Source organism: Mytilus galloprovincialis, chromosome 6, assembly GCF_965363235.1.
Source record: "Mytilus galloprovincialis chromosome 6, xbMytGall1.hap1.1, whole genome shotgun sequence".
Classification (NCBI taxonomy): Eukaryota; Metazoa; Mollusca; class Bivalvia; order Mytilida; family Mytilidae; genus Mytilus; species Mytilus galloprovincialis.
The window spans coordinates 94010670-94035657 of NC_134843.1; the positions used below are offsets into that span (position 1 = coordinate 94010670).

The 24988-nt window shown below is 31.3% G+C and overlaps 2 protein-coding genes across 2 annotated transcripts in view; one reads left to right on the forward strand and one right to left on the reverse strand.

Annotated features, from left to right (window-relative positions):
• Nucleotides 1–24587, forward strand: part of LOC143080762 (ankyrin repeat domain-containing protein 27-like) — a 94302-nt gene extending 69715 nt beyond the window's left edge. The window contains exon 25 of the mRNA XM_076256785.1: nucleotides 24438–24587. Within this exon, the coding sequence (XP_076112900.1) occupies nucleotides 24438–24461 (24 nt within the window). The 3' untranslated portion in view covers nucleotides 24462–24587. The remainder of the gene's footprint in view (nucleotides 1–24437) is intronic.
• LOC143080761 (uncharacterized) lies at nucleotides 11857–13237 on the reverse strand. The gene is made up of 2 exons (XM_076256782.1): nucleotides 12754–13237; nucleotides 11857–12586 (listed from the first exon to the last, which is right to left on the reverse strand). Exons 1-2 carry the CDS (start codon nucleotides 13149–13151, stop codon nucleotides 11893–11895), a joined length of 1092 nt encoding a protein of 363 aa, XP_076112897.1. The 5' UTR covers nucleotides 13152–13237; the 3' UTR covers nucleotides 11857–11892.
• Nucleotides 24588–24988: the final 401 nt, after the last annotated feature.

Genomic DNA, 24988 nt, shown 5'->3' on the forward strand with positions numbered 1-24988 from the left:
CAAACGAATCCGCAGTAACGTTCAAATCGAACTTAAAATCCAGAGACAAAATCAAATATGACGGTGAAAAGCAATTCCGAACATGAACGCGCGAAACCTAGTACTAGAGCTATGCCATGAAGACAGAAATATGCTTCAACTGTGGGAAAAGCTTAAATCGTAAATTATAAATCTTATCTCGAATCGTCCATCTGTGCCAATATCACGAAAAAGATCAAGATATCTAGCAAATATAGATTAGTTTTCGTAGTAACCTCATCGTCAATTTATCTGGAATATAAGAGATTCTTCCACTCTCTAACATGTGTTTTATTCAGTGACATGACTTCCTTCATCTGTATATCTAAATGTGAATTACAGAACTTAGCTATGTAATTCTATACTTTCCCTTAAAAAGGTTTGTATAAATTTTGATCTCATCTCGTCGATAACAATCAAACCAGTCTGCTCTTTGATTGTTATCGAAGAGATGAGCTCAAAATTTATACAAACCTTTTTAGGGGAAAGTATAGAATTACATAGCTAAGTTCTGTATTTCACATTTAGATATACAGATGAAGGAAGTCATGTCACTGAATAAAACACATTTTAGTGAGTGGAAGAATCTCTTATATTCCAGATAATTTGACGATGAGGTTACTACGAAAACTAATCTATATTTGCTTGATATCTTGATCTTTTTCGTGATATTGGCACAGATGGACGATTCGAGGTAAGATCTATTATTTACGATTTAAGCTTTTTCCACAGTTGAAGCATATTTCTGTCGTCATGGCATAGCTCTAGTGCTAGGTTTCGCGCGTTCATGTTCAGAATTGCTTTTCATTTTCATATTTGATTTTGTCTCTGGATTTTAAGTTTGATTTGAGCGTTACTGCGGATTTGTTTGTAGCCTGTATCTTGAGTAATGATAACTATCACCCTCAGGTTTAGTATATAAATCACGGTCTAGTATTTCATGATATTATTGTCTAATATTTGTTTGCACAATACCATTTTGTTTTAATATTATTTCCCTGATTTCAGAGATCTACATGGAAGGCGAAAACTAATTGAGTTAAGTTATAACTTACAAAATGTAGAAATCGGCATTGATCAAAACTTTTTTCTTCATCAAAATAATGATGTTTTGTAAAAATGATATCCAAGATTGGAAAGCACATATGAACTTCTGTTTTTTTTTTAATGTCAAAACAGAAGGCTGTGCGGCATACTTTTAATATATATCCAGAAATTCTGAGAGTTTAAACGTATACAATTTTTTGAACTGACCCTATCTTCACATTGCATCTTCCTCAAAATTGAATTTAGCCGCTATTTATTCATACTGGTAAAGTTCCCAAGTTATGGCTTTATGAGGTGAACCATAGAGATCATATATTGGAACCAGTAGGCAGTAGGTAAAGAAAACAAATTTGATATGAATAGTATGTATCTTCCAACAAGTGTCATGGTTTGTGAAACAGCTGTATTTACAAAGTGCAATAGGTCACAAAGACAATTGCTTTATTGTGAAATAATATTATAGAGAAATTATAAAGTGCTGCATTCGTTATGTCCCTTAACTACAGGAAAGATGTTCAAAAAACAAGTGCAATACAGATGAGTCAGTTATATTTTAACATCTTGTAGGGATCTTTTTGACAAAATGACATTTGAAGCCAACCGAATCTTGACTTCCTCAACATAATTGACATACATAATTTACAAATAAGGCAACTTATACAAGAAACGGGTTTTATTGCCTTGAAATACAGCAAATATCCCGCTATCAATATATTGCTTAAAGTATAGAATAGATCAGACATTTTAACACCTTTCATGGATAAAAGTACATCACTGCTAACTAATGAACCTCTTAATGACAGAATAAAAGACACATGGGACAGCTATGTCATCCTAATCTAAAACGTTATTCTATTTCCATCATTTAACCTAGACAATATCTTACAGTTGATCATAATAGTAGTAGTAGATATTGATTAGAATGGTAAGAAAGTTTATTTACACAAAAATATCTCTTCTCACAAAAAAATATGGAACAAATTTGCCTTATTGCCCTCAAACTTTTCTTTATGCTTTTTTCATTTAAACAAACTACCAAATGCACAATTGCTGTTTATTTGATCTTAATAAATGTCCAGAAAAAAAAAATTTACTTTATATTTGAAAACTTGAAATACAATTTTACTTTTTTTATAAATTAAGTTTGTGAACATAATTCAAATTATAAACGGAAACAATGAAAAAAACTGAACATCCATATAAAAACAATATAGAGTGTATAAAAAAATCTTTAAACACTTCTGAAGTGATATTTGTTTCTAGTAATAAAGTAGGATGCTTTGATTCTTTTTGTGACTTACGATATCATCAATCAATGCAAGCAGACACACTAAAAAGTGCTGATATTTGCAGAAATCATAAATGCCTTAAAACATAAATGCACTCAAACTAAAATAGTTTTGTCATAAGAAGTAATTATATATCAAGTTACTTCGATTTCTTATTCCAGATAATAATGATGGCCCCGAATAGAATTTTCTTGTTTTGTAACGGATCAGGCACATTCCCGTAATATGTTGACCGTCATTAAATGGTTGTGATGGTCTAATAGCAGATTTGGTTTTACTACTTAATCTCACCCTACCTTCTATTTCAATGTACAGAAAGAACTTAAACATAAAAAGTAATATAGCAATTTAACAAGGGGCAGCTTAAAGTCTCCCAACATCAATTGAAAATAACACTTAATATTAATGCTTATGTTCGAATCTCTTTTTTTGATTCACTTTCACAAGGAGCACACACAATTAAAGTGGTTGGTATAATATTTTTTTTAATTTAATCAGCTGTCTACACTCTGATTGTTGTTCATCATTGTCAAAACATTTAGATATATCTATCACTGCAAAACATTGATAATATGAATTAGTTCTGGTTAGATAACTCCTTAGTATTGGGTTCAGTTACGTATTGATCTCACTATATGACTTATTTTAATTTTCTCTTGTAAGTACCTGACGGCAAACAAGCTCTACCTTTTATTTAGATAAAGTTGAAAAAATATAGCTCAAATTATTCATTTAAAAATCATCTTAGAGCATATTACTCTAGTTTGAAAAGTTGAATCATACTATCCATAGTAATTTTGTCTTGCTTTAATTAGGTAGTAAGAATTGTGTAAAAGATTTCAAGAAAACAAAAAATTGAGACGATAAATAGACCATACATTTATGACTGTTAATAATCATCTATGTTTAACCTGTTGTATTCTAGCGTCTTTACATTATATATACACCGCAACCTAGCAAGTAAATCACCATAATGAGAACGTATAAGTTTAAGTGGTATATTGGTTTTTAAAACATCGAAGATTTTAAAACATATTGTTCATTTGAGTTAAAAGAAATAATTTTTCAACATGTGCCTATATTTTATCTCTTTTACATCTGTTGTATTTATTCAAATTCCAACAATTTATATATCTTATTATAAATCATTGAAGCTAATAATTAATATAAATGTAATGAATGTCGCACTCATGGATCAAGTCTAGTGAAAATAACTGCTAATTAGAATTGATACGTTTATGTTATTTTGGATAGTAGTGGAAAGAAAATATAATAGTAGGTTTCTCTAAACAATATGCCATTTGTTTTCACAGCAAAACCCATTCTACTATCATGAAATTCATGTATTTTATATAGGGCTGCAGTAACATATTTGAAACTTTAAAGCAAATGTGGGCTGGATGCACATGTACCCATAATCGTTTAAAAATTGAAAAATGCAAGAAACAATGAAAAAATGAATTCAGTGTTTCATTGGTGTTGTTGGTCTTTAAAGTTACTGCTTTGCAATTCGTTCAACGTTAAAATAATAGTTGCTTATCTGTTGTGTTAAAATCACGACTGCCAAGAGCGTTACCTTCAATGTATATATGTTGTAGTGGTCAACGAAGAGCCAACAGGGTCCAATTGATGGAATATATTCTAGAGAGAACAAAAAATGTAAAAAGTGTATATTTAAAAAGTGCAATTGAGTAATAGAATTTAATAGAATCTGATACGAAAGATAAAAGAAAAAGCCAAAAAAAAAAAATATTCACTGTACTTATCTTTAGAAGACGACGAATCTAATATTATGTTTCACTTTGTTTATGTTTATCAATCACCCACACTTCTCATACACAACTCCCTCCCCAAAAAAATAAAAAAAATATAATAATCTATTTTTTCTTCAAGAAAAAATTACCTGTAATTTTCTTTAAAATTAGCAAAAATGTTTCACTTTGTTTAGGAGTATGTACAATCAATTAGCCAAACTTCTCATACTCCCCCTCCTCCCAAATAAATAAATAAAAAAATATGATAATCTATTTTTCTTCAGAAAAAATATACCTGTAATTTTCTTTAAAATTAGCAAAAATGTATTTTGGCAACACTTTTAGGAATGTTTGATCCTCAATGCTCTTCAACTTCGTATTTATTTGGCCTTTTTAACTTTTTTTATTCGAGCGTACCTAACTGATGAGTCTTTAGGAGACGAAACGTGCGTCTGGCACAAATACAAAATCTGTGATGAGTTTATTTGGCACCTAAATGTTACACAAAGTCATTTTGTTTTATATATGTACCTCTCTCCCTACAAGATTATATTACAGTGGAAAATAAAAACATCAATTACATGATATTATACAATTTTATACATAAACGAAATTAACAAATGCCAAATGCTATGGTATCCGAATCAGACAATACACATTTACTACGCTATTACTACAAAACGATAAAAGAATCAGAAAACGTAGTCAATGGAGTGAGTCTTATAATACTTAAAGTTTTTTTCCTGTTTTAACCTACAGCCTATCAACTTACTCATTAAAACTTATGGGACAAGTATTCATGCATTTAAATATTGACAAGTCTTCTCGAGACTTGTCAGATTTCGAAGAACGAACCGTTCCTTGTCAGTACAAATTTACCCCGAAATCATGGCTACGTTGAGTAAATTCATTATAACATTAATGTGCAACACATTCTTCGCAAATATATCGACAAGACGTGCCTTGTAAACTAGGATACATAGGTTTATTATTCTGTTGCGATCTTTTTAATTGCAAAGTGGTAAACGCACTTTTAATATGAAATTCTGAATACCATTTGATATTATGACGTAAGTGCAATATTTGTCAACTGAAACAGAAAACATATTTGAATCGAATAGTATTATATAACAAAATTCCTTGTACTGTTATAATAAACTTTCTGTTTCATTATGTATCTTAATATTCAAATTTCCGCTTATAACTCTGTATTAATAACTATAACAATACATTATTTCCTTTTCATCCGCAGTGTTACAGGAAATGATATACTTTCCTTTTTCGCGTCACTAGAGGAGATATTTGGCGTCGTTGATTAAAAAGTATTTTTCTTTCGACTTCATTTGATCAACTGGATAGAATTGAATGAAATAAGGTTCTTTATACAAATTGGATTTGAAAAATAAACTGAACATTGAATTGGTATAAAACTACTTTAATACTATTTCCTATATTACATTGCATTATTCAGCAATCGAAATTTGTTCATCACTAATATATATGCACAGAATCATTGGTTTCTCTAAATGTTTCGTTCTAGATATCTGTAGCGATGGCCTTAGAATATCACACCTTACTTCATTATTCATTCCAATGGACAGCGTTTTCTTTGATGTTTAAAATCTCCTAGTCAGTGGCAAATAACATGAAACTGTCACGAACAAGCACAACAAAAACTGACCTTAATGATAAGGGAAATTTCTTACAATTTCATCCGATATTTGTCTGGTAAACATTCAACGCTAATTTTCTCTTTTCCTGCTTGCTCATCTCAGCAATATCGCTACAAGTTAGTCGAAGTCGAACATAACTACATTATATCATTATAATGTAACGATGATTGACATCGTGATTTTTAAATGTCTTTTCTTACAAGTGAGATGCATAATCATAAAAACATTATATGATTATTAGTTTCCTGTTATTATGTGTCCATGTTTAATTAACCGAACATGCAAATTCATTTGTTGTGCGAGAAAACTATAAAGCCGTGTATACGATGCCAACAGCGCATTAAGTTTTCTCTAAATGGAAATGATTATACTAAATGTGTAAGTTTAAATTAGAAGTTGTAAGTGTAAAAACATTTTTAAACGGAGTTTTTTTTTGTCTTGCGTCATGTTCAAGTTTAATGTGGAACATCAAACAATCACCTTTTACCTCCTGTGATATTTTATCTTCGACGTGATTTCCATAGCCACATTTAGGAAAGAATTTATATATTTTTTTTACATGTCTTATTTTATTATATAAATTGTTTATTTTGAGCTCTATTATAAAATTAAAACTTTAATATACAAAACCGATGCACGATACACTAAAGTTTTTATAACGTTATAAGGTGTAGTGTAATAGCTGTGATATTTTGTTAACACATAATTCTTCTTATCAGTTAATTGTATATTAATTAATTGATCAGTTTAATTTTTCAACTGTTAATGTTAACAGTATCCGTATGACATTAAATAAATCACTTTTTTCAATCGATCATCACTGATGAAACTTTAAATGTCAAAATGCGCATTTATTGCAGTACTGTTATCAATGATTTCCCATTGCGTGCGCAATTCGTTATATCAGAGGTTTTGAAGTTATTTAGTTTGAATATAACGAATTGTTGACATGACCCATTAGGGTTTTAATTTATAAGCAGTGTTGTTTTATCAAAATAGCATGGATCTGTTCTAGTTGGAATCCGAACAATTCTTTCAGAAACTTTATTTATAATGCCTTAAGTGTACTGTATGCACATAACACAATCAATTTTATGTTGAAAAAATTCAAAAGGCTATTTTTTCATCGATATAGATAAAAAGGGACTAGAGGTTCATACATTTTATTCAATGAAGAAGCAACAAAACAAAATTAAATGACAACATCCTGACCATCTGTGTAAGATGGCAATTAATGCAATGAAAACAAAGTCTATGAATGCATCTCCCTCATGCCTAATGGACTGTAAACGCTATTCGCTGTCAGTTTCACCCGATACCATCGACCCAGTATGAATGATAGGATGGAAGCATTATGACCGTACAGTTTAGAACCAAGAGATTTAGGTGAGAAGATTTGAGTAAAGTAGACCTGTAATTGTATCAATTTTTATTATGGAGAATAATCATGGTAATTAATTATATTTCTTTTTGAAATGATAACAATAGGTTTTTGATTCGTTATATAGGTCAATGAAATTACAACAAAACGACAAAAAACATAAAAATCAATAGTTTATATACATACGAGTGTTTATGTAGATAGTTATCAAATTGAATAACACAATATTATATAAATATAGCCTTTGTATGAGGTCAATACAAGGATATATTGACCTGAAAGAAATATATTGACTGAGGACGAAGTCCAATGTTGATATACCTCTTTGGGTCTATATATCCTGCATTGACCCCATACAAAGGCTACATTTATTTATATTATTAATTTCCGACCATATTTGTATCAAAATCGTTATTTGATTTTGTTGGGATTTTATAGATATCATAATGTCTCCTTGACAATAACAAAATAATAGTTGTTATTTCAATTGCTTTTTTTTCTGTTTGTTTGTCATCTTATGTATTTTGAAGATTTTTTAAACAATATCCTGAAATTCATTACATGACGTCACAAAGTATATCGTTTGTTTGCTATCCGCCGTTTTCTCTCTTCCTTCGAAAATATAGTTTAACATGTGACTATCCATAAAAGAATCAAATTTGTTAAAATATACGAATTAATAATACCATGGAATAATACATTATGGGGACTTAAAGTATGCAATGATATAAATTATAACAATCCCATCTTGCAAAATCGACCATAGACGATTTTGGCCCCTTGTTTTTTTCTTTTCTCTTTAAAATTTTAAAAATAACACAAACAGCACGCTTGAGAATGGACATATATTATGGAGTTGGTAAAACATATAGATATCGTTGTAATATGTCGCATCGTTTAGTTATTTCTCAGTATTTGACATTCACTGAATTATTGACATAATAAGGTATAACTTTAAACGGTCATCAGAAACATTACGTTTGGTCATTTGACATTTACTGAATTATTGACATAATCAGGTATAACTTTAAACGGTCATCAGAAACATTACGTTTGGTCATTTGACATTTACTGAATTATTGACATAATAAGGTATAACTTAAAACGGTCATCAGAAACATTACGTTTGGTCTTTTTGAAGTCATATTTAAAGAGATTACATGTTCATATGACCAATATTTTATAAGGGAATGCATTTCACAACATTTTGTAAAAAGTTTTTTTCTGCGGAGGATCGTTGTTTTTGGTCAGATATTTCACAAATATTTTTCGTCTAGATCTGTTACTTAATTTTCATACATAATGGCACCGCAGTTCACTTTCAACTTTTTATTCGAGAGTCCCTTTTTACTCTTTAGTATCCGAAACGCGGGTCTATCGTGTAAAGTTATAAGTCTGGTGTCACTAATGTTTTTGTTATAATATTGACCACACGTTTTTGAATAAAACTGTGTGTCAAAAGTTTGCGGATGCAAGTTATGAATCCCAATTCAAGATTCAGGAAACAGTAAAATTATCCATTAATAAAATCAAAATAAAATAACAGATACAAGAAAAACGAACAAGAGATTCCTACAAGAATCGAAATTCAATGTACATTCATGTTTAGAAAGTTGAAGAAGATAATATATAAATCATCGAATAAATAAATTTCCAATTCGATATTTGATATTCTTATGAGTAGTTCAGGCGGTATCTTTGTAAGTTTTGGAATCATTATGATCAAATAAGGTTATTTGCTTCATCAAGTTTTACAAATTAATCATTGGAATAAAAGTGTAACAATTCAAACTTGTTAATACCATTGTTTTTTTTAAAATAATAGAGTAAACATACTTTATATTCCATGTTAATTCGATTGTCGTTTTATTAAATGCAGTGGTTTACAATAAGCATATAGTTTTTTTTAACTGGCTAGAGCGTTCTACTATTTATATTCGTCGATTTTTGTTTTACTTTTTAAAAACAATGAAGTATATAAAAAAAAAACGACAACACACGGCTGTTGCTTACCTTTGCTTACCTGTATCTGAAAACATCTGTCTGTTTTCTGTTTTAAAGACTCTCGGAATTCTCTTTTTTTATCGGATAAAAAGTAAAACGACACAAATACCGGTCTCCGAGGAAAATTCAAAAATGAATATCATTTATAAAACGAAAAAAATCAAAAATCTAAAATTTGAAAGCTGTAATTTCAATGTTTGGTGTAATCATTACTAGAACAGAAAATTTCTATAATCATAAAGTAAGAAAAAAAGGACAAGCCTGTTACTGTAAGAGTTGACTTCTATGTTAATCGGAAGAATTATTAACCAACAATATCCACATTACGTCATGTGTAATGTATGCTTTAAAAGCCACTACCCGTTATTTCCTTTCTCAGTTATTTTGTACAGTACATTGTACATTGTTTCCAAGCTGTCGATTTCAGAAGACGTTAATTAAAACAAACTGCACATGACACAAGAAATGAGTATTCACTACTTTATATTTTCCATATCTTTAAGTTTAACTATTTGTTTCTTTGTAGTGGTTGAACTTTGCTTTTGTAGTTTAAAATGTATATTTTCTCAAATATTTTATGAAACCAAAGGTAAATTTTGGTCAAACGATACATTTTTTTTCATGTTAAATGGATTAAAAATAGACGCAATTTATAGTCTTATAATTACATTAGATGTATGTTTCATTATAATATTTTATTCTGATTGGCTAACTGCACATCACGTGTTATTCCGTAAGCAGTTGCATTGCTCAATACAACTTTTCACTCATGATAACACGTGCTCCAACAATAAAGTGCACAGGTGAAATAAATGATAAAACATATAAAATTCGTGTTTTCATGATCATAGCTAAAAAATGTAATTATAAGTATTGAATGCTTCTTTTTGTAACTTCATAGGGTTGTAAAAGCGTTGACCGTGGGAACATTTTTAGAATGTTCCCACTTCCGCGCTTCATACAAAATGTACTTCGGTCAACGCTTTTACACCCCAATGAATTTACAAAAAGAAGCATTCAATTCCTAAGTGTAATTCAGAAAACTGATGCAACACATGACCTTGAAGAACCTGTTCTATAAACTAAATTGTATCGAACTTTTCTCAAAAGAATGCCGAATTCCATGCATTATTACTGAAATAGAAACGTTCGGCGTATTTGCATTTTAATTTCCCATAATAACATTGAACTTTATCAAGGTGAAAATTAGCTCTTCTAATGGAGGTTACAATGCCTTATAACGTGCAATTAAAAGCAGAAGATTGAAGTTGGTTTAGTTTAAAACTAAATAAAGTGAGCGAACAGTTAAGAATTCTTTATAAATTGATTTTAACATTGCTTTTTCTTCACAAATATTGAAGGACAAATATTGTTGATACATTTATTTTCGTAGATACCAATTTTCGAGGATTAAGGAAAACTGGTATTTTGTATCTATTTGAATTTGTATTGTGCATAAATACCTATACAAAATTTGTAATTCGTTGGACATTTGAATTCGTGGTTACTGGGTAACTACGAAACACACGAAAATTAGTATCCATCGAATAATAATGAATCCATAGTAAACAGTTGGGTTATTTCATCAGTATATTTTGTTGAAATATTGCTTTAATGAAGTATGATAAATTAAAAATTAAAATTGTACTTCGTGTATACAAACTGTTATTATTGATGAACTTTCCCGTTTGGATTTTCATTTTTGTTGTTGAATTTTTTACTATCATATGTGATATATTTAACGAAAGAAAGAAGCGCTTACAATATTGTAGTTTTTGTTTCCTCTTACTTTCATCAATAAATAACAGGAAACTGACAATTTATGTAAGTAGATGCGAGTAGGTAAAATGACAACATACAGCGATAGAAAAAACAAATACCAGCAACCACACACCATGAATTTGACAATAGAAAAAGACAAAATACAGATTCAAATCTTATTATTCGAATTATTGAAAGTATTAGGGAATCCATTCGGTAACCATTATTTGATTATGGTTGTGTAATAAAAGTATCAACGGCGAAACCTAACCCAGGCCATATACACTACTCTGTTAAATTTCTTCGGAGTTGGGTATTTTTTATATTGTACTTTTAGACGAAAGTAGTCAAGGCCATACGTATAGATCACTTTTTCCCGCGTTTTTTTTTGAAAGATGACGTAACAATGCATATACCTGTTATTGTGTAATAATGCATATTGCATTAATTATGCACATATAGACTATAGTGTAATAATGCATATTGCACTAATTAAGCAATTATGCATATGGACTATTATGTAATAATACAAATTGATAATTGATTTTATGATATGATTTCATGAAAATAGATTGAAAGAAGTTATCGTTATGTATGGTGTTTCGTACGGAAGTATGACTATATGTTGCAGCTAGTGATTTATGTTAATTTTGTCGAGTGTTATAATTCAGCAGATATTGCCCTCTTTTAATCATATATTTTAGATAACAATCGTTAGACTTTTATTCTTGTATTAGTGTGTGTATTTGTGTGTGTTTGGAGCAATGCTTTTTTTTTTGGAAGGGGTCTCCAGACTTTTTTAACGTTGTATGTATATAGTTTTTTTTTTTTTTTTAGTTTTTTTTTCATAAATTATTTTTAAATATCAACACAACACGTAACCGTGTATTATTATTATTATTATTTTTTTAATAATAAAGACTAAGATAATAGGGATAAATACACTTTTTATTTATATACAATATCTACATCCCATATGGGGTTGTTGTATAATCTTTCTTTAACACCCGTTTGTCAAATACAATCCTGTAGGTTTTATCTTCTGCACGAGTTATAATGTTAGTAGTTTTAACTTCACGACAGATTTTGTTATCATCAGTCACAGTTACTTTATCAGTTTTTCCTTGTACAACATCTTTCATTGTGTCAAAGTTGAGTTCGAGGGCATTCTTATAGTTTAAAGTTATTCCACGGATTTTGCAGCATGTTCTATTTCCATCTCTATCGGGATTTTTGAGTTTATAACCATAATTCTTTGGCCCACCACTAACAAAAACGTCAATGTTATTGTTTGGTGTTTCATCCGTTAGATCCCCCAAATAATCACCAGTTATTGGTCGCCAATCGCCTGGTTTAGAGCTGAAAATGATTGAATCAGTGTCGCAATAGAGTGCGCGGTCACCAAGGTTTTCAAGATATTTGTACAGCTGTAGTCGAGCCTGTGTCGTTGTATAGGCTGCTATTACCACATTAGTTCTTCCTGTTTCTTCAATAAATTGAGACTGGTTAATCCAATTGATTCTGACCATATCGTCCGTAACAAAGCTGACGTCTTGGACTTCTTGACTGTCACTGGTCAGGATATCAAAATAAATGGAAGGATCTGTTAAATATGTTGTACGTGGTAAATTTAATCGCTGACCAAACTTTCCCCAGAAACTGTAAATAGAATTATATTTTTATATATGACAGTAAGTTAATCTTAAGTGGTCTTTATTTCAATTAAGAGTTGAAATCAACCAGTGAATAACATATGCATAATATATTATTTGTTTTATTATTATTAATATTATCATTATTATTATCTTATATCATGTACACCTCACCTGTTCAGCATTAATTTGGCCAGTTGTCTAAGTCCTGGGTTACAATTAATGTTTTTTGCATCAAGCCTTATGCCTTCTTTTTCGAAGTAGTCCTCTGTGTATTTCTGACGGTCTTCTTCTGTTTTGCACCAATCGGGCCATCCGCTTGCCTCTTGTTTTATTTTCAAAAATGTATTTACATATTCTGTAAAGACACCACCCTGTTTTAAAAGTGGGTCGTATTGTGAAACATTTTCAAAATGCCACACTTCGTATATTTCTTCTATATCATAACCTTTTTCAACGGCTTTTTTTATTTCGTCACTGACCCAAGTACCTGTCAAGGCCCTGCTATCGACGTTGTGGCAGCAGTTTTCAGTTACACCATCTTCCATACAAGTCCGACATAATCCAAACATTAGTTTTCCCTTTATTCTCGAGGGAAGAACAGGGAGATATAAATTTCTTGGAGGGTTGATTTTACATTTGACCAATCCTTCGTAAGCATCTATGTTCTTAAATTTTCTGTGATTATCAATGGATGTCCAAGTGGAATCTTCCCTGTTTTATTGATAAATGGATACAGCGAAGTTACGTCATAATAGTTAATGCTTTCGTCTTTGGCTGCTTCTTTATACATTGTGAATGCCTCAGTCCGTCCTCCGTAAAATGCTTCTCTCGGTTCAAGAGGATAATGCATAGTATGACTCTTCATATACTTATTCAGATCCATATTACTCTCCACTTCTTTGTCAAATTCACATTCCCAAATACAGATATATTTATATCCATTCTTTTCGAGAAAACTTCTCTTATCGAGTGTTCTTTGGTATAAATCAGACATTGATGTGCCAGTAACGGGATTCATTGTTGACTTTGCGAAGCATTTTGGACAAGCGTGCCAAAAGCACCCATGGAACTCGTATACAATCTTGTCTCCATCAAGCGTCTCTTGGTAGCCGTCAACCAAAAACGGGCCGATTCTTTTTTCTCCTCCATTTTTCGCATGTACTATTTCAATACTATCTCTCTCCGAAATATATTGTAACCATTTTAATGCTTTAATGGATTGCGTTTGCTGAGGCCTGTATCCATTTGGGGGTATGATACCAATACTGTCGTATTCTAAGAAGTTTCTACGGAAAACAAGATTACATGCTGATGCTATTGTTAAACATTTATCAAAGGGATCAACGCCAGGCTTATCGTCTAGTGAAGTAACTTCCATGAACATCTTTCGGAACGCTATGCAACCCTTTCTTAGTATATCTACATCAGATTTACAGTATGCTAGCAATTGTTCTTGGAAGTTAAATGTGTCATACTTATTCCCGTCTTTTGTCTGGTTTCATTCCATCAGGATTGTAATATTTCATATCTGGTAGTCCCTGGAGTATTGCATTTTGATTATCTTTTGTATTCATGAGATGAGGAAAGTACCCTTTACATAATTCCTTTAAACCGAAAGACTTCGGGAACTTTTCAAGTGACATGGGTAAAAAATTGATTGAATCTATAAATCTGATGTTGCATTTTGGTATATCTATGGACATGAACTTTGATCCACTCTTAATAACCTCTGGTAGAACTCCGTTTTGGTACAAATACTGTAAAATAGGGTAGCTGTCATATCCTTTAAAGTTATGACATAGTACTTTAGCACCACTGTTTTCTTCAGAGAAAAGCCATCGACAAAAATCATCTCTTGTTGTTTCACCCCTGAAGATGTATTCGTTTTGACCGCATTTTTCGCAGTGCGTTCCGCTATCTACCTCGTCTGTCATACATATTTCACACACTTTATGAACTACACATAAATTTGGTGTGTGCTTTCTAGTTCCACACCATGATTGTTTGCAATGAATACATTTTCGTCCCTCAGTAGATGCTGTAAATCCCCTTTCACACTGCAGTAATTCCTCCTGTCTACATTCAAAATCTAAAAATAAAAACGTTTTCGACTTTTCCTTTGGTAAACTATTATGATCCGTTGAAATGTTAAGTTCATGTGTGCTCTCGGAGAGACAGTTTTTGTTATCTTTGTTTTTTTCCTCGGGTACCATATAACATTGATGACTCTCGGGAAAGTAATCTTTACAAACTCTACAGTATTGCTCCCCGCACAGGTGCGGTTTTTTGTGTAGTTTGGCATATACGGACTGACCACATTGATTACATCTAAAGTTGGTGGTGCACGTTGACTGACCAGAGTTACTTCTTTGTTTGTGCAAATCGAAACAAATATCATTACGAAAATAACGATTACAGTCCTCACAATATTTCCAATGTTCGTCGTGTACATCATGGATTTTATAACAATGGTGGCAGGTATTGTTACACGCATGGCGTTCTTTATGGTCATATCCCTTGTTGCATATCGTACAATAGTAATTTCTGCCTAGAAATGCAGGCATTTTGGTGATCACATCATAGTGGTCATCATGTAGATAAAGATACATTTTCTTATCCGCTTCTGGTCCTTCATAAATAATTGCATTAAAATGGCCTTTAGATAGTACATAAATTTGATACTCTGACATAACCTCCTGGAAGCGTTTTATTTCTGGGATACCACATTTACCTAAAGGTACATTTGCTTTATCATGTAACTGCAAAGCAAGATCTCTTTGTATGTGTCTACCTACACGAATGCTGTTCCACTTTTCATGATTATCCAATCTAGCCTTTGCAGTCACTATCGCTCTAGCACAACATAAGTTATCTTTGTTTTGTACTCTTATAAAACATCTTTTTCCCTCTAAAGTCTTTTCAAGATCGACATATCTACATCGCTTTCCAATTCCACCAACTGGCATACTGACTTGTATGAATTCAATTTCAAGAGTTTCGTCCATCACGAATTGCTCATATGACTGCAGCACTCTTTCAATTTCCGTGAGAAATCGCTCTGCATTCAACTGTGATAATTTCATGAACGGCAATGAGATTGGAAAGTCGAGTTCTGGACATTGCACTGATAGTCGAACTAAATCGTCAGGCTCCATGAACTTTGTAATATCTTTTATGATGGAGTTGAAGAGAACTCTGAGACTCTTTAAAATATTAGGAATACCCCGAACATCTAGCTCTCGAAATGCAACTTTATATCTGGTCGAGGTTGTGTTAAATTTGGGCATTTTCTGGGTTCCAACAACGCTTATGGTATACGAATCACTTGGGTCGTCATATTTTGTTACTTTCCTTTTTATTGGGAGTCCATCTTGTGTTGATTTCCTTTTTACACCTCCACCAGACTGATTATGAAAGTTTTCTTTATGTAAGGATAAACGATCCGGATGACTAAACACCTTTTTACATTTATCACACTGGTAAAACTCTGAACTGCTGTGTTTTCTTTCATGACTCTCTAAGTTACTCTTTCTGTAAAATCCCTTATCACACACACGACACCTGAAGACTTCTTGATGTCCTAGTATTCGTTTATGTTCATCAAGTAAACTGCGTTTGGAAAATGTAGCACCACAATGTTGACACTCATATTGCCTGGACATCTTTCCTCGATGATGATCCATCTTGTACTGAAGAATATCTATAAGGAAAACGAATGTATAAGGAGATGAATATTCGCCTACATAAAAACAGATTTTACAAGAAATGTTTTCATTTTAAATTTTGTGTTTGAAGTGAAAAGATGTCTAGATGCCCATATTGTTCGGTGTCCTTTTCCAGAAAAGACAATTTGCAAAGACACATGAAGAACAGCCACGAAAAGAATCAACCATTTACTGATGAGGATGAGTATACCAAAACAGATATTCCTTCTTCCTTAATATTGCCACGTGACAACACGGTCATTTTAGGGCACCCCTTTACCATGATGTTGGCTGGACCAACAGGGTCGGGAAAAACGTTTTGGATGAAAATGCTTTTGGAGAGAGCAAAGTGCATGATAAAACCAACACCAGAGAGGATAATATGGTGTTATAAACGATGGCAGCCATTATTTACTGAAATGCAACAGACGGTAAAGAACATTATTTTCGTTCAAGGGATTCCAGATGACATGAACAGCGATTCATTTATAGATCCTAAATATCCTAGTCTTGTCGTAATAGATGATCTTATGAAAGACGCAACTAACAGTTAACATGTGTGCGAGTTATTTGTTGAGGGTAGCCATCATCGTAACTTGAGTGTAACTTGTATCTTGCAAAATGCCTTTTCGAAGGGAAAGGAAAACAGAACAATGAGCATTAATAGTCAGTATATAGTTCTGTTCAAAAACCCACGTGATCAAGTCACACCTGCTGTATTTGCTAGACAGATGTATCCAAACAATTTAAAAGATTCATGAACAAATATATTGAAGGAGTTAAAAGACCATACGGCTACCTGTTTGTAGATCTTAAGCAGAACACATTAGAAGAAGAGAGATTAAAAATTGATATATTTAATGAACAAAACCAAAGAGTAGAGAATTCGGATGTCATGCATGGTGGCAGTATGGCAAGGTATATAAACGATAAAGGTAAAATAATTGACCAGTTTGAAGTAAGAAGAACAAGAGAGCAGTCGCTTTCTGGAGACGTGTCAGAATTTGTTGAAGCTAAAGAAACAATGCCTTCATGTGACGAATGTGGATTGATGTTCGAAAATTTATCTGATTTAATGAGGCATGTAAAGCGATGGTGTCCAGAAAATAACGATATGAAGCGTAAATTCAACGAGGAACATGAAGATATTCCTTCAAAGAAATTCAAAACTGAAATAGAGATTGAAGACGGCGAAAGCGATGTTTTTAAGAAATTAGCTAAATATGCGAGAGACGAGACAGAAGACCTTTGGGAAGAGAAAGTTGACAAGTACTTGAAAAATGGTATGAGTGAAACTGAAGCAAAATACAGAGCTAACCGAAAACTTCGAGAAGATGAACTTGATAAGTTTATGTGGAAATATGCAAACTTGGTGCATTATATTCTACAACTTAGAGTTGGCAGATTGCATTTAAAGGTAGTAAAGTTCATTGAAAAATTGTTGCAAGAAGGAACTGAATATAAAAAAGCAATAAAAATGGCGATAAGAAAATACAAAAATGAACTCGATAATTATCTTGATGAAGTCATTGAGGAGGAAGAAAAAGGAGAAGAGGAGGAGGGTGATGATGATGACGAAGAGGAGGAGGGAGATGAGGAGGGTGATGATGATGGTGATCAAGAGGAGGAGGAGGGAGATGAGGACGTTGATGATGAGGAGGAGGAAGAAGAGGAGGATTAGAACTATTAGTGTTAATCATTTCGTTCTCTCGTTTTTTATGAGGAGGAGGAGGAGGAGGAGGAGGAGGATGAGGAGGAGGAGGAGGAGGAAGAGGAGGATTAGAACTATTAGTGTTAATCATTTCGTTCTCTCGTTTTTTATGAGGAGGAGGAGGAGGAGGAGGAGGAGGAGGAGGAGGAGGAGGAGGAGGAGGAGGAGGAGGATTATAATATGAAAACTCAAATTATGTTTCATTTTACTTCCGACATTCAACCAGTGCACATGGCGTCGTGGGAAAAGTATTTACAGAAGATTTATTATGAGCCATCAAATGCCGCTAGTTTTGCTGGACCGGATAAACTATACGCATTTGTAAAGCGAGATGGAAAATACAAACTCAGTAAATATAAGATAAGAAAATGGTTACAGAACCAAGAGTCTTATTCAATGCAGAGAGGTGTTCGACGACCTAAAAATCGAACTCATATAAATGTCGCCGGTATAGACGACCAGTGGTCTGCAGATCTCATGGATATGGTGAAATTTAAAAAATATGACGACGATTACTCTTACGTTTTGGTCGTAATTGATGCTTTTTCCAAATACATATGGCTGCGAAAATTGAAAAACAAACAGGGCGAATCCGTTGCTTCGGCATTTAAAGACATTTTTAAGGAGGGTCGTAAACCAAACCGAATAAGAACCGATAAAGGCCAAGAGTTCAGATCAAGAAAGGTACAACGTGTTTTTCAAACTGAGGGAATTAATCATTTCTATGCCTTAAACGAGGTGAAAGCAGCTATTTCAGAAAGAGCAATAAAAACCATTAAGACCAGGATATATCGTTACTTTGCCTATAAACAATCTTACAAATACATAGATAAATTGCAAGATTATGCTGAAGGTTATAATAACACTGTACATAGAACCATAGATATGCCACCAAATGAGGTGTCTAAACAGAATGAAGAAAGCGTACATCTAGCTACATACTTTGCACGGAAACCATCAAAGAAAATGCCAAAACATTTGAGATTCAGATTTTCAATAGGAACTCGTGTTAGAATAACATATCTTAAAAATGTTTTTACTCGTGAATATGAAGAAAAATGGACCGGGGAGATATTTACAATATCTGGTAGATTTTGGAGAAACAATGCTGCAATATATCGCCTCCAGGATTACAACGGAAAAGAAATAGTTGGGACCTTTTACCAGAGTGAAGTCCAGAAGGTTACCACGAAAGATGATGATTTATGGAAAATCGAAAAAATTGTGAAAACCAGAGGAAAGGGGCCAAACAAACAATATTTTGTGAAATGGCTTTATTGGCCAGAGAGATTTTCATCATGGGTTAACACACGCGATTTACAAGACTTGTAAATACTGTATTACTAGTTTAATAAAATATGTTTTTTCTTGAAAAGGTTTTGTTGTCTTTTTATTTGATATATTTGATAGGTCAAACAATTTATATAATAAATCTTACCTTAAGAAATAAATTGTCCAAGTTATTCCATACATCAATTCCCCGTATATGTCGTCCTTTATTACAAGTTTAAAGTGGCGCAAAAATAAGCAGGCATGCGCATTTAATTGATTGTAAGGAATTCAAATAATTTTGCAAAAGAATTCAAATCATGTTGCAAAAGAATTCAAATAATCTAGCAGAAGAATTCAAATAATGTTGCAATGAGAATTCAAGTAATTTAGCAATAGGAATTCAAACAATTTAGCAATACAAAGTCAAGTATGTGTGAAATATTTTGTTTTCAAACTGGTAATAACAAATGCAGCTGGCGTATTTAACTAGACATAATTAAGTGGCTAAAGAGATAATCATCTGTTCATTGGCTTTTATTCATAGGAACGAATTCAATTTTAAATCATGACCTTTGATGTTAATCATGGCATGACCCGCTAGCTATATGGGTGATTAAGGACATATGTCTTTAGAAGCTGCAGTTGTGGGAAAATATCTACTTTAATTTTGCTATAAGTATATAGGACAGATTTTAAATGTTAACTAGAAAGAGGTTTTGTTTTTAATATTTTTTAAGATTAATCAAAAAAGATAATCTAAATTGAATGACGGTAAACTATTTGTAAAAAAAAATAAATTCAGATATAATGAAAACTTAAAAAAGTATCTAATTATTTATCAAATTAAATACGAAAATTAAATCAACATGCACATAGTCAATTTAAAAGAACAATTTATCGGCTTGGATAAATATTCAACTAATATTCAAAGTTTGATTATATATATACTACTATTTATCTTGTCAGTGACAAAGCTTCACGCCAGGTGACGACAATTAACAATAAAACCGTGTTGAAAGCTGCAAGGACAGATGTTTTCATAATCGAATGTGAAATAAATCATCTGAATCTTTATCGTCAAGCTACAACGAAAAACATTGAATTAAAAGATAATTATTAAACCTAATTCAACAGATCATTATATCTTCAAATGTTTATATTTTCTCTTAAGTATGGCGTTCTTCTTTAAAAACCATTTAGATATTAAATCAATGATAATTATCTTAAAGCAAACACGCCAAAAGATTGAGTGAAATCAAGTCGTAAACAATGTACTAATTAGACTTATTACTCACTAGGCATATATTACATATTAACCATATAAAAAAATACATTATTTAATTTACATAAAACTTATAATATGCATTATAACATAAAACTTATAATATGCATTATAAAATAAAACTTATAATATGCATTATTACATAAAACTTATAATATGCATTTTTACATAAAACTTATAATATGTATTATTACGCAATTAGTCAATTATCAATGTTACGCAATTCGCCAATTAGCAAAATGCATAATTACACAATAGTCTATTTATATGCATAATTAATGCAATATGCATTATTACACAATAACAGGTATATGCATTGTTACGTCATCTTTCAAATTAAATACGAAAATTAAATCAACATGCACATAGTCAATTTAAAAGAACAATTTATCGGCTTGGATAAATATTCAACTAATATTCAAAGTTTGATTATATATATACTACTATTTATCTTGTCAGTGACAAAGCTTCACGCCAGGTGACGACAATTAACAATAAAACCGTGTTGAAAGCTGCAAGGACAGATGTTTTCATAATCGAATGTGAAATAAATCATCTGAATCTTTATCGTCAAGCTACAACGAAAAACATTGAATTAAAAGATAATTATTAAACCTAATTCAACAGATCATTATATCTTCAAATGTTTATATTTTCTCTTAAGTATGGCGTTCTTCTTTAAAAACCATTTAGATATAAAATCAATGATAATTATCTTAAAGCAAACACGCCAAAAGATTGAGTGAAATCAAGTCGTAAACAATGTACTAATTAGACTTATTACTCACTAGGCATATATTACATATTAACCATATAAAAAAATACATTATTTAATTTACATAAAACTTATAATATGCATTATAACATAAAACTTATAATATGCATTATAAAATAAAACTTATAATATGCATTATTACATAAAACTTATAATATGCATTTTTACATAAAACTTATAATATGTATTATTACGCAATTAGTCAATTATCAATGTTACGCAATTCGCCAATTAGCAAAATGCATAATTACACAATAGTCTATTTATATGCATAATTAATGCAATATGCATTATTACACAATAACAGGTATATGCATTGTTACGTCATCTTTCAAAAAAAAAAACGCGGGAAAAAGTGATCTATACGTATGGCCTTGACTACTGACGAATCTAACTTAAGACAGACTGTCTTTTGATTAAAAATGAAATTAATTGTATTTTTTAAACATATTTTACAATACTGGAGATTACATATAGACGTAATTGTCTAACACGACATTTCAACTCAGAATCAATGGTTTAGAGTATGTTCAATGAGTTTTCAGTAATCCCTTATATTTCTTATTGAAGTCCTTTTTAGTTCATCTATGTTAAATGTTATAATTTGTGACATAAAATTTTAAATAAAGCAGTATAAAGCGAAAAGGAGACTTTTGGTGTAAAGAAAGCTTGTTTTATCATTGTGTGACTCTATTTGATGTAAAGAAAGCTTGTTTTATCATTGCGTGACTCTATTTGATGTAAAGAAAGCTTGTTTTATCATTGTGTGACTCTATTTGATGTAAAGAAAGCTTGTTTTTATCACTGTGTGACTATTTGATGTAAAGAAAGCTTGTTTTATCATTGTGTGACTCTATTTGATGTAAAAAAAGGGACTAGAGGTTCATACATTTTATTCAATAAAGAAGCAACAAACGACACAAAATGAAAAAAAAAGTTAAATTCGGTTTATGTGTATTTATAAAATTGTTTTTTTTTACATAATTAAATGACAACATCCTGACCATCTTTGTAAGATGACAATTAATGCAATGAAAACAAAGTCTATGAATGCATCTCCCTCATGCCTAATGGACAGTAGACGCTTTTCGCTGTCAGTTTCACCCGATACCATCGACCCAGTATGAATGATTTGATGGAAGCATTACATGTATGACCGTACATTTTAGAACTAAGGGATTTAGGTGAGAAGATTTGAGTAAAGTAGACATGTAATCGTATCAATTTTTATTATGGAGAATAATCATGTTAAATATATATCTTTTTGGAATGATAACAATAGGTTTTTGGTTCGTTATATAGGTCAATGAAATTACAACAAAACGACAAAAAAACATAAAAATCAAGAGTTTATATACATACGAGTGTTTATTTAGATAGTTATCAAATTGAATAACACAATATTATACAAATATAGCCTTTGTATGAGGTCAATACAAGGATATATTGACCTGAAGAAGTATATTGACTGAGGACGAAGTCCGATGTTGATATACCTCTTTGGGTCGATATATCCTGTATTGACCTCATACAAAGGCTACATTTATTTATATTATTAATTTCCGACCATATTTGTATCAAAATCGTTATTTGATTTTGTTGGGATTTTATAGATATCATAATGTCTCCTTGACAATAACAAAATATTAGTTGTTATTTAAATTGCTTTTTTTTTCTGTTTGTTTGTCATCTTATGTATTTTGAAGATTTTTTACCGTCAAATAATCGATCACAGATAGCATTTGTTTCAAAACGTTTAAGATCGTTTTTAAACAATATCCTGAAATTCATTACATGACGTCACAAAGTATATCGTTTTTTTGTTATCCGCCGTTTTCTCTCTACCTTCGAAAATATAGTTTAACATGTGACTATCCATAAACGAATCAAATTTGTTTAAATACATGAATTAATAATACTTCTATTTGATGTAAAGAAAGCTTGTTTTATCATTGTGTGACTCTATTTGATGTCAAGAAAGCTTGTTTTATCATTGTGTGACTCTATTTGATGCAAAAAAAGCTTGTTTTATCATTATGTGACTCTATTTGATGTAAAGAAAGCTTGTTTTAACATTGTGTGACTCTATTTGATATAAAGAAAGCTTGTTTTTATCACTGTGTGACTCTATTTGATGTAAAGAAAACTTGTTTTATCACTGTGTGACTCTATTTGATGTAAAAAAAAGCTTGTTTTATCATTGTGTGACTCTATTTGATGTAAAGAAAGCTTGTTTTATCATTGTGTGACTCTATTTGATGTAACGAAAGCTTGTTTTATCATTGTGTGACTCTATTTGATGTAAAGAAAGCTTGTTTTATCATTGTTTGACTCTATTTGATGTAAAGAAAGCTTGTTTTATCATTGTGTGACTCTATTTGATGTAAAGAAAGTTTGTTTTATCATTGTGTGACTCTATTTGATGTAAAGAAAGCTTGTTTTATCATTGTTTGACTCTATTTGATGTAAAGAAAGCTTGTTTTATCATTGTGTGACTCTATTTGATGTAAAGAAAGCTTGTTTTTATCACTGTGTGACTCTATTGGATGTAAAGAAAGCTTGTTTTATCATTGTGTGACTCTATTTGATGTAAAAAAAGCTTGTTTTATCATTGTGTGACTCTATTTGATGTAAAGAAAGCTTGTTTTATCATTGTATGACTCTATTTGATGTAAAAAAAGCTTGTTTTATCATTGTGTGACTCTATTTGATGTAAAGAAAGCTTGTTTTATCATTGTGTGACTATTTGAAGTAAAGAAAGCTTGTTTTATCATTGTGTGACTCTATTTGAAGTAAAGAAAGCTTGTTTTATCATTGTGTGACTCTATTTGACGAGTAATTGCCAAACGTTGAACTGGTTCAATAACCTTTGTTACATACGTCAAACGATGATTATTTGGAGAGCTTTCCCAGACATAATATTAAGATTAAAGGTTCTTATTCCGAAATAAACACTGTTCTAGAGAGCCGTAAATCGTAACCTTAATTTTCTATTTTATACTCTACGTCTACTTTGTCTCGATATGTCTGGTAAAAAGTGGCTTTATCATAGAAATTAGATTAAGTAATCATAATATATACTATTGCATTCATTGATTCTTTTTCTTTCAGAGACAAGTGAATTGTCAAAGGTGAAGCCATATAGGGCTTATAACTGGTATACAGTAAAAGACAAAAACAGAGGTTTAAGGTTAACTGTTTATTTAAAAGACTTACCTGATGTATAAGAATGCCAAAATGTAAACAATAAACGGAATAACAAAAAACAAAAAACCCAACAGAACAATGTCTTTTTTGTTCCTTTTTTTTTTAGTTTTCATTTTATGGTTAAACATTTTTCGTTCTTTTGGTCATACATTGTCATAGCAAATTAATGCACATTAATTTTCTATTCAAGATTGTAGCAATCATGCAAAACTATCAAAAGTTATGAAAAATGAATTTAATACAATTAAATTCCCGAAAAGGAGACAGACAAGGTCATAATGTATCAAACATTATCTGCATTTTACATAGATAATCCAAACACTGTACATAAAGTTCTTCTCCAATAAAATTAACATGCCGCAGCGATTTTTTTAGAAAAGAATGCCTGTCTTTGTTTCTACTGCCATTCAATCAATGTTGGAGTTCTATCAATGAGAAAAATAGGCTTAGGGGAA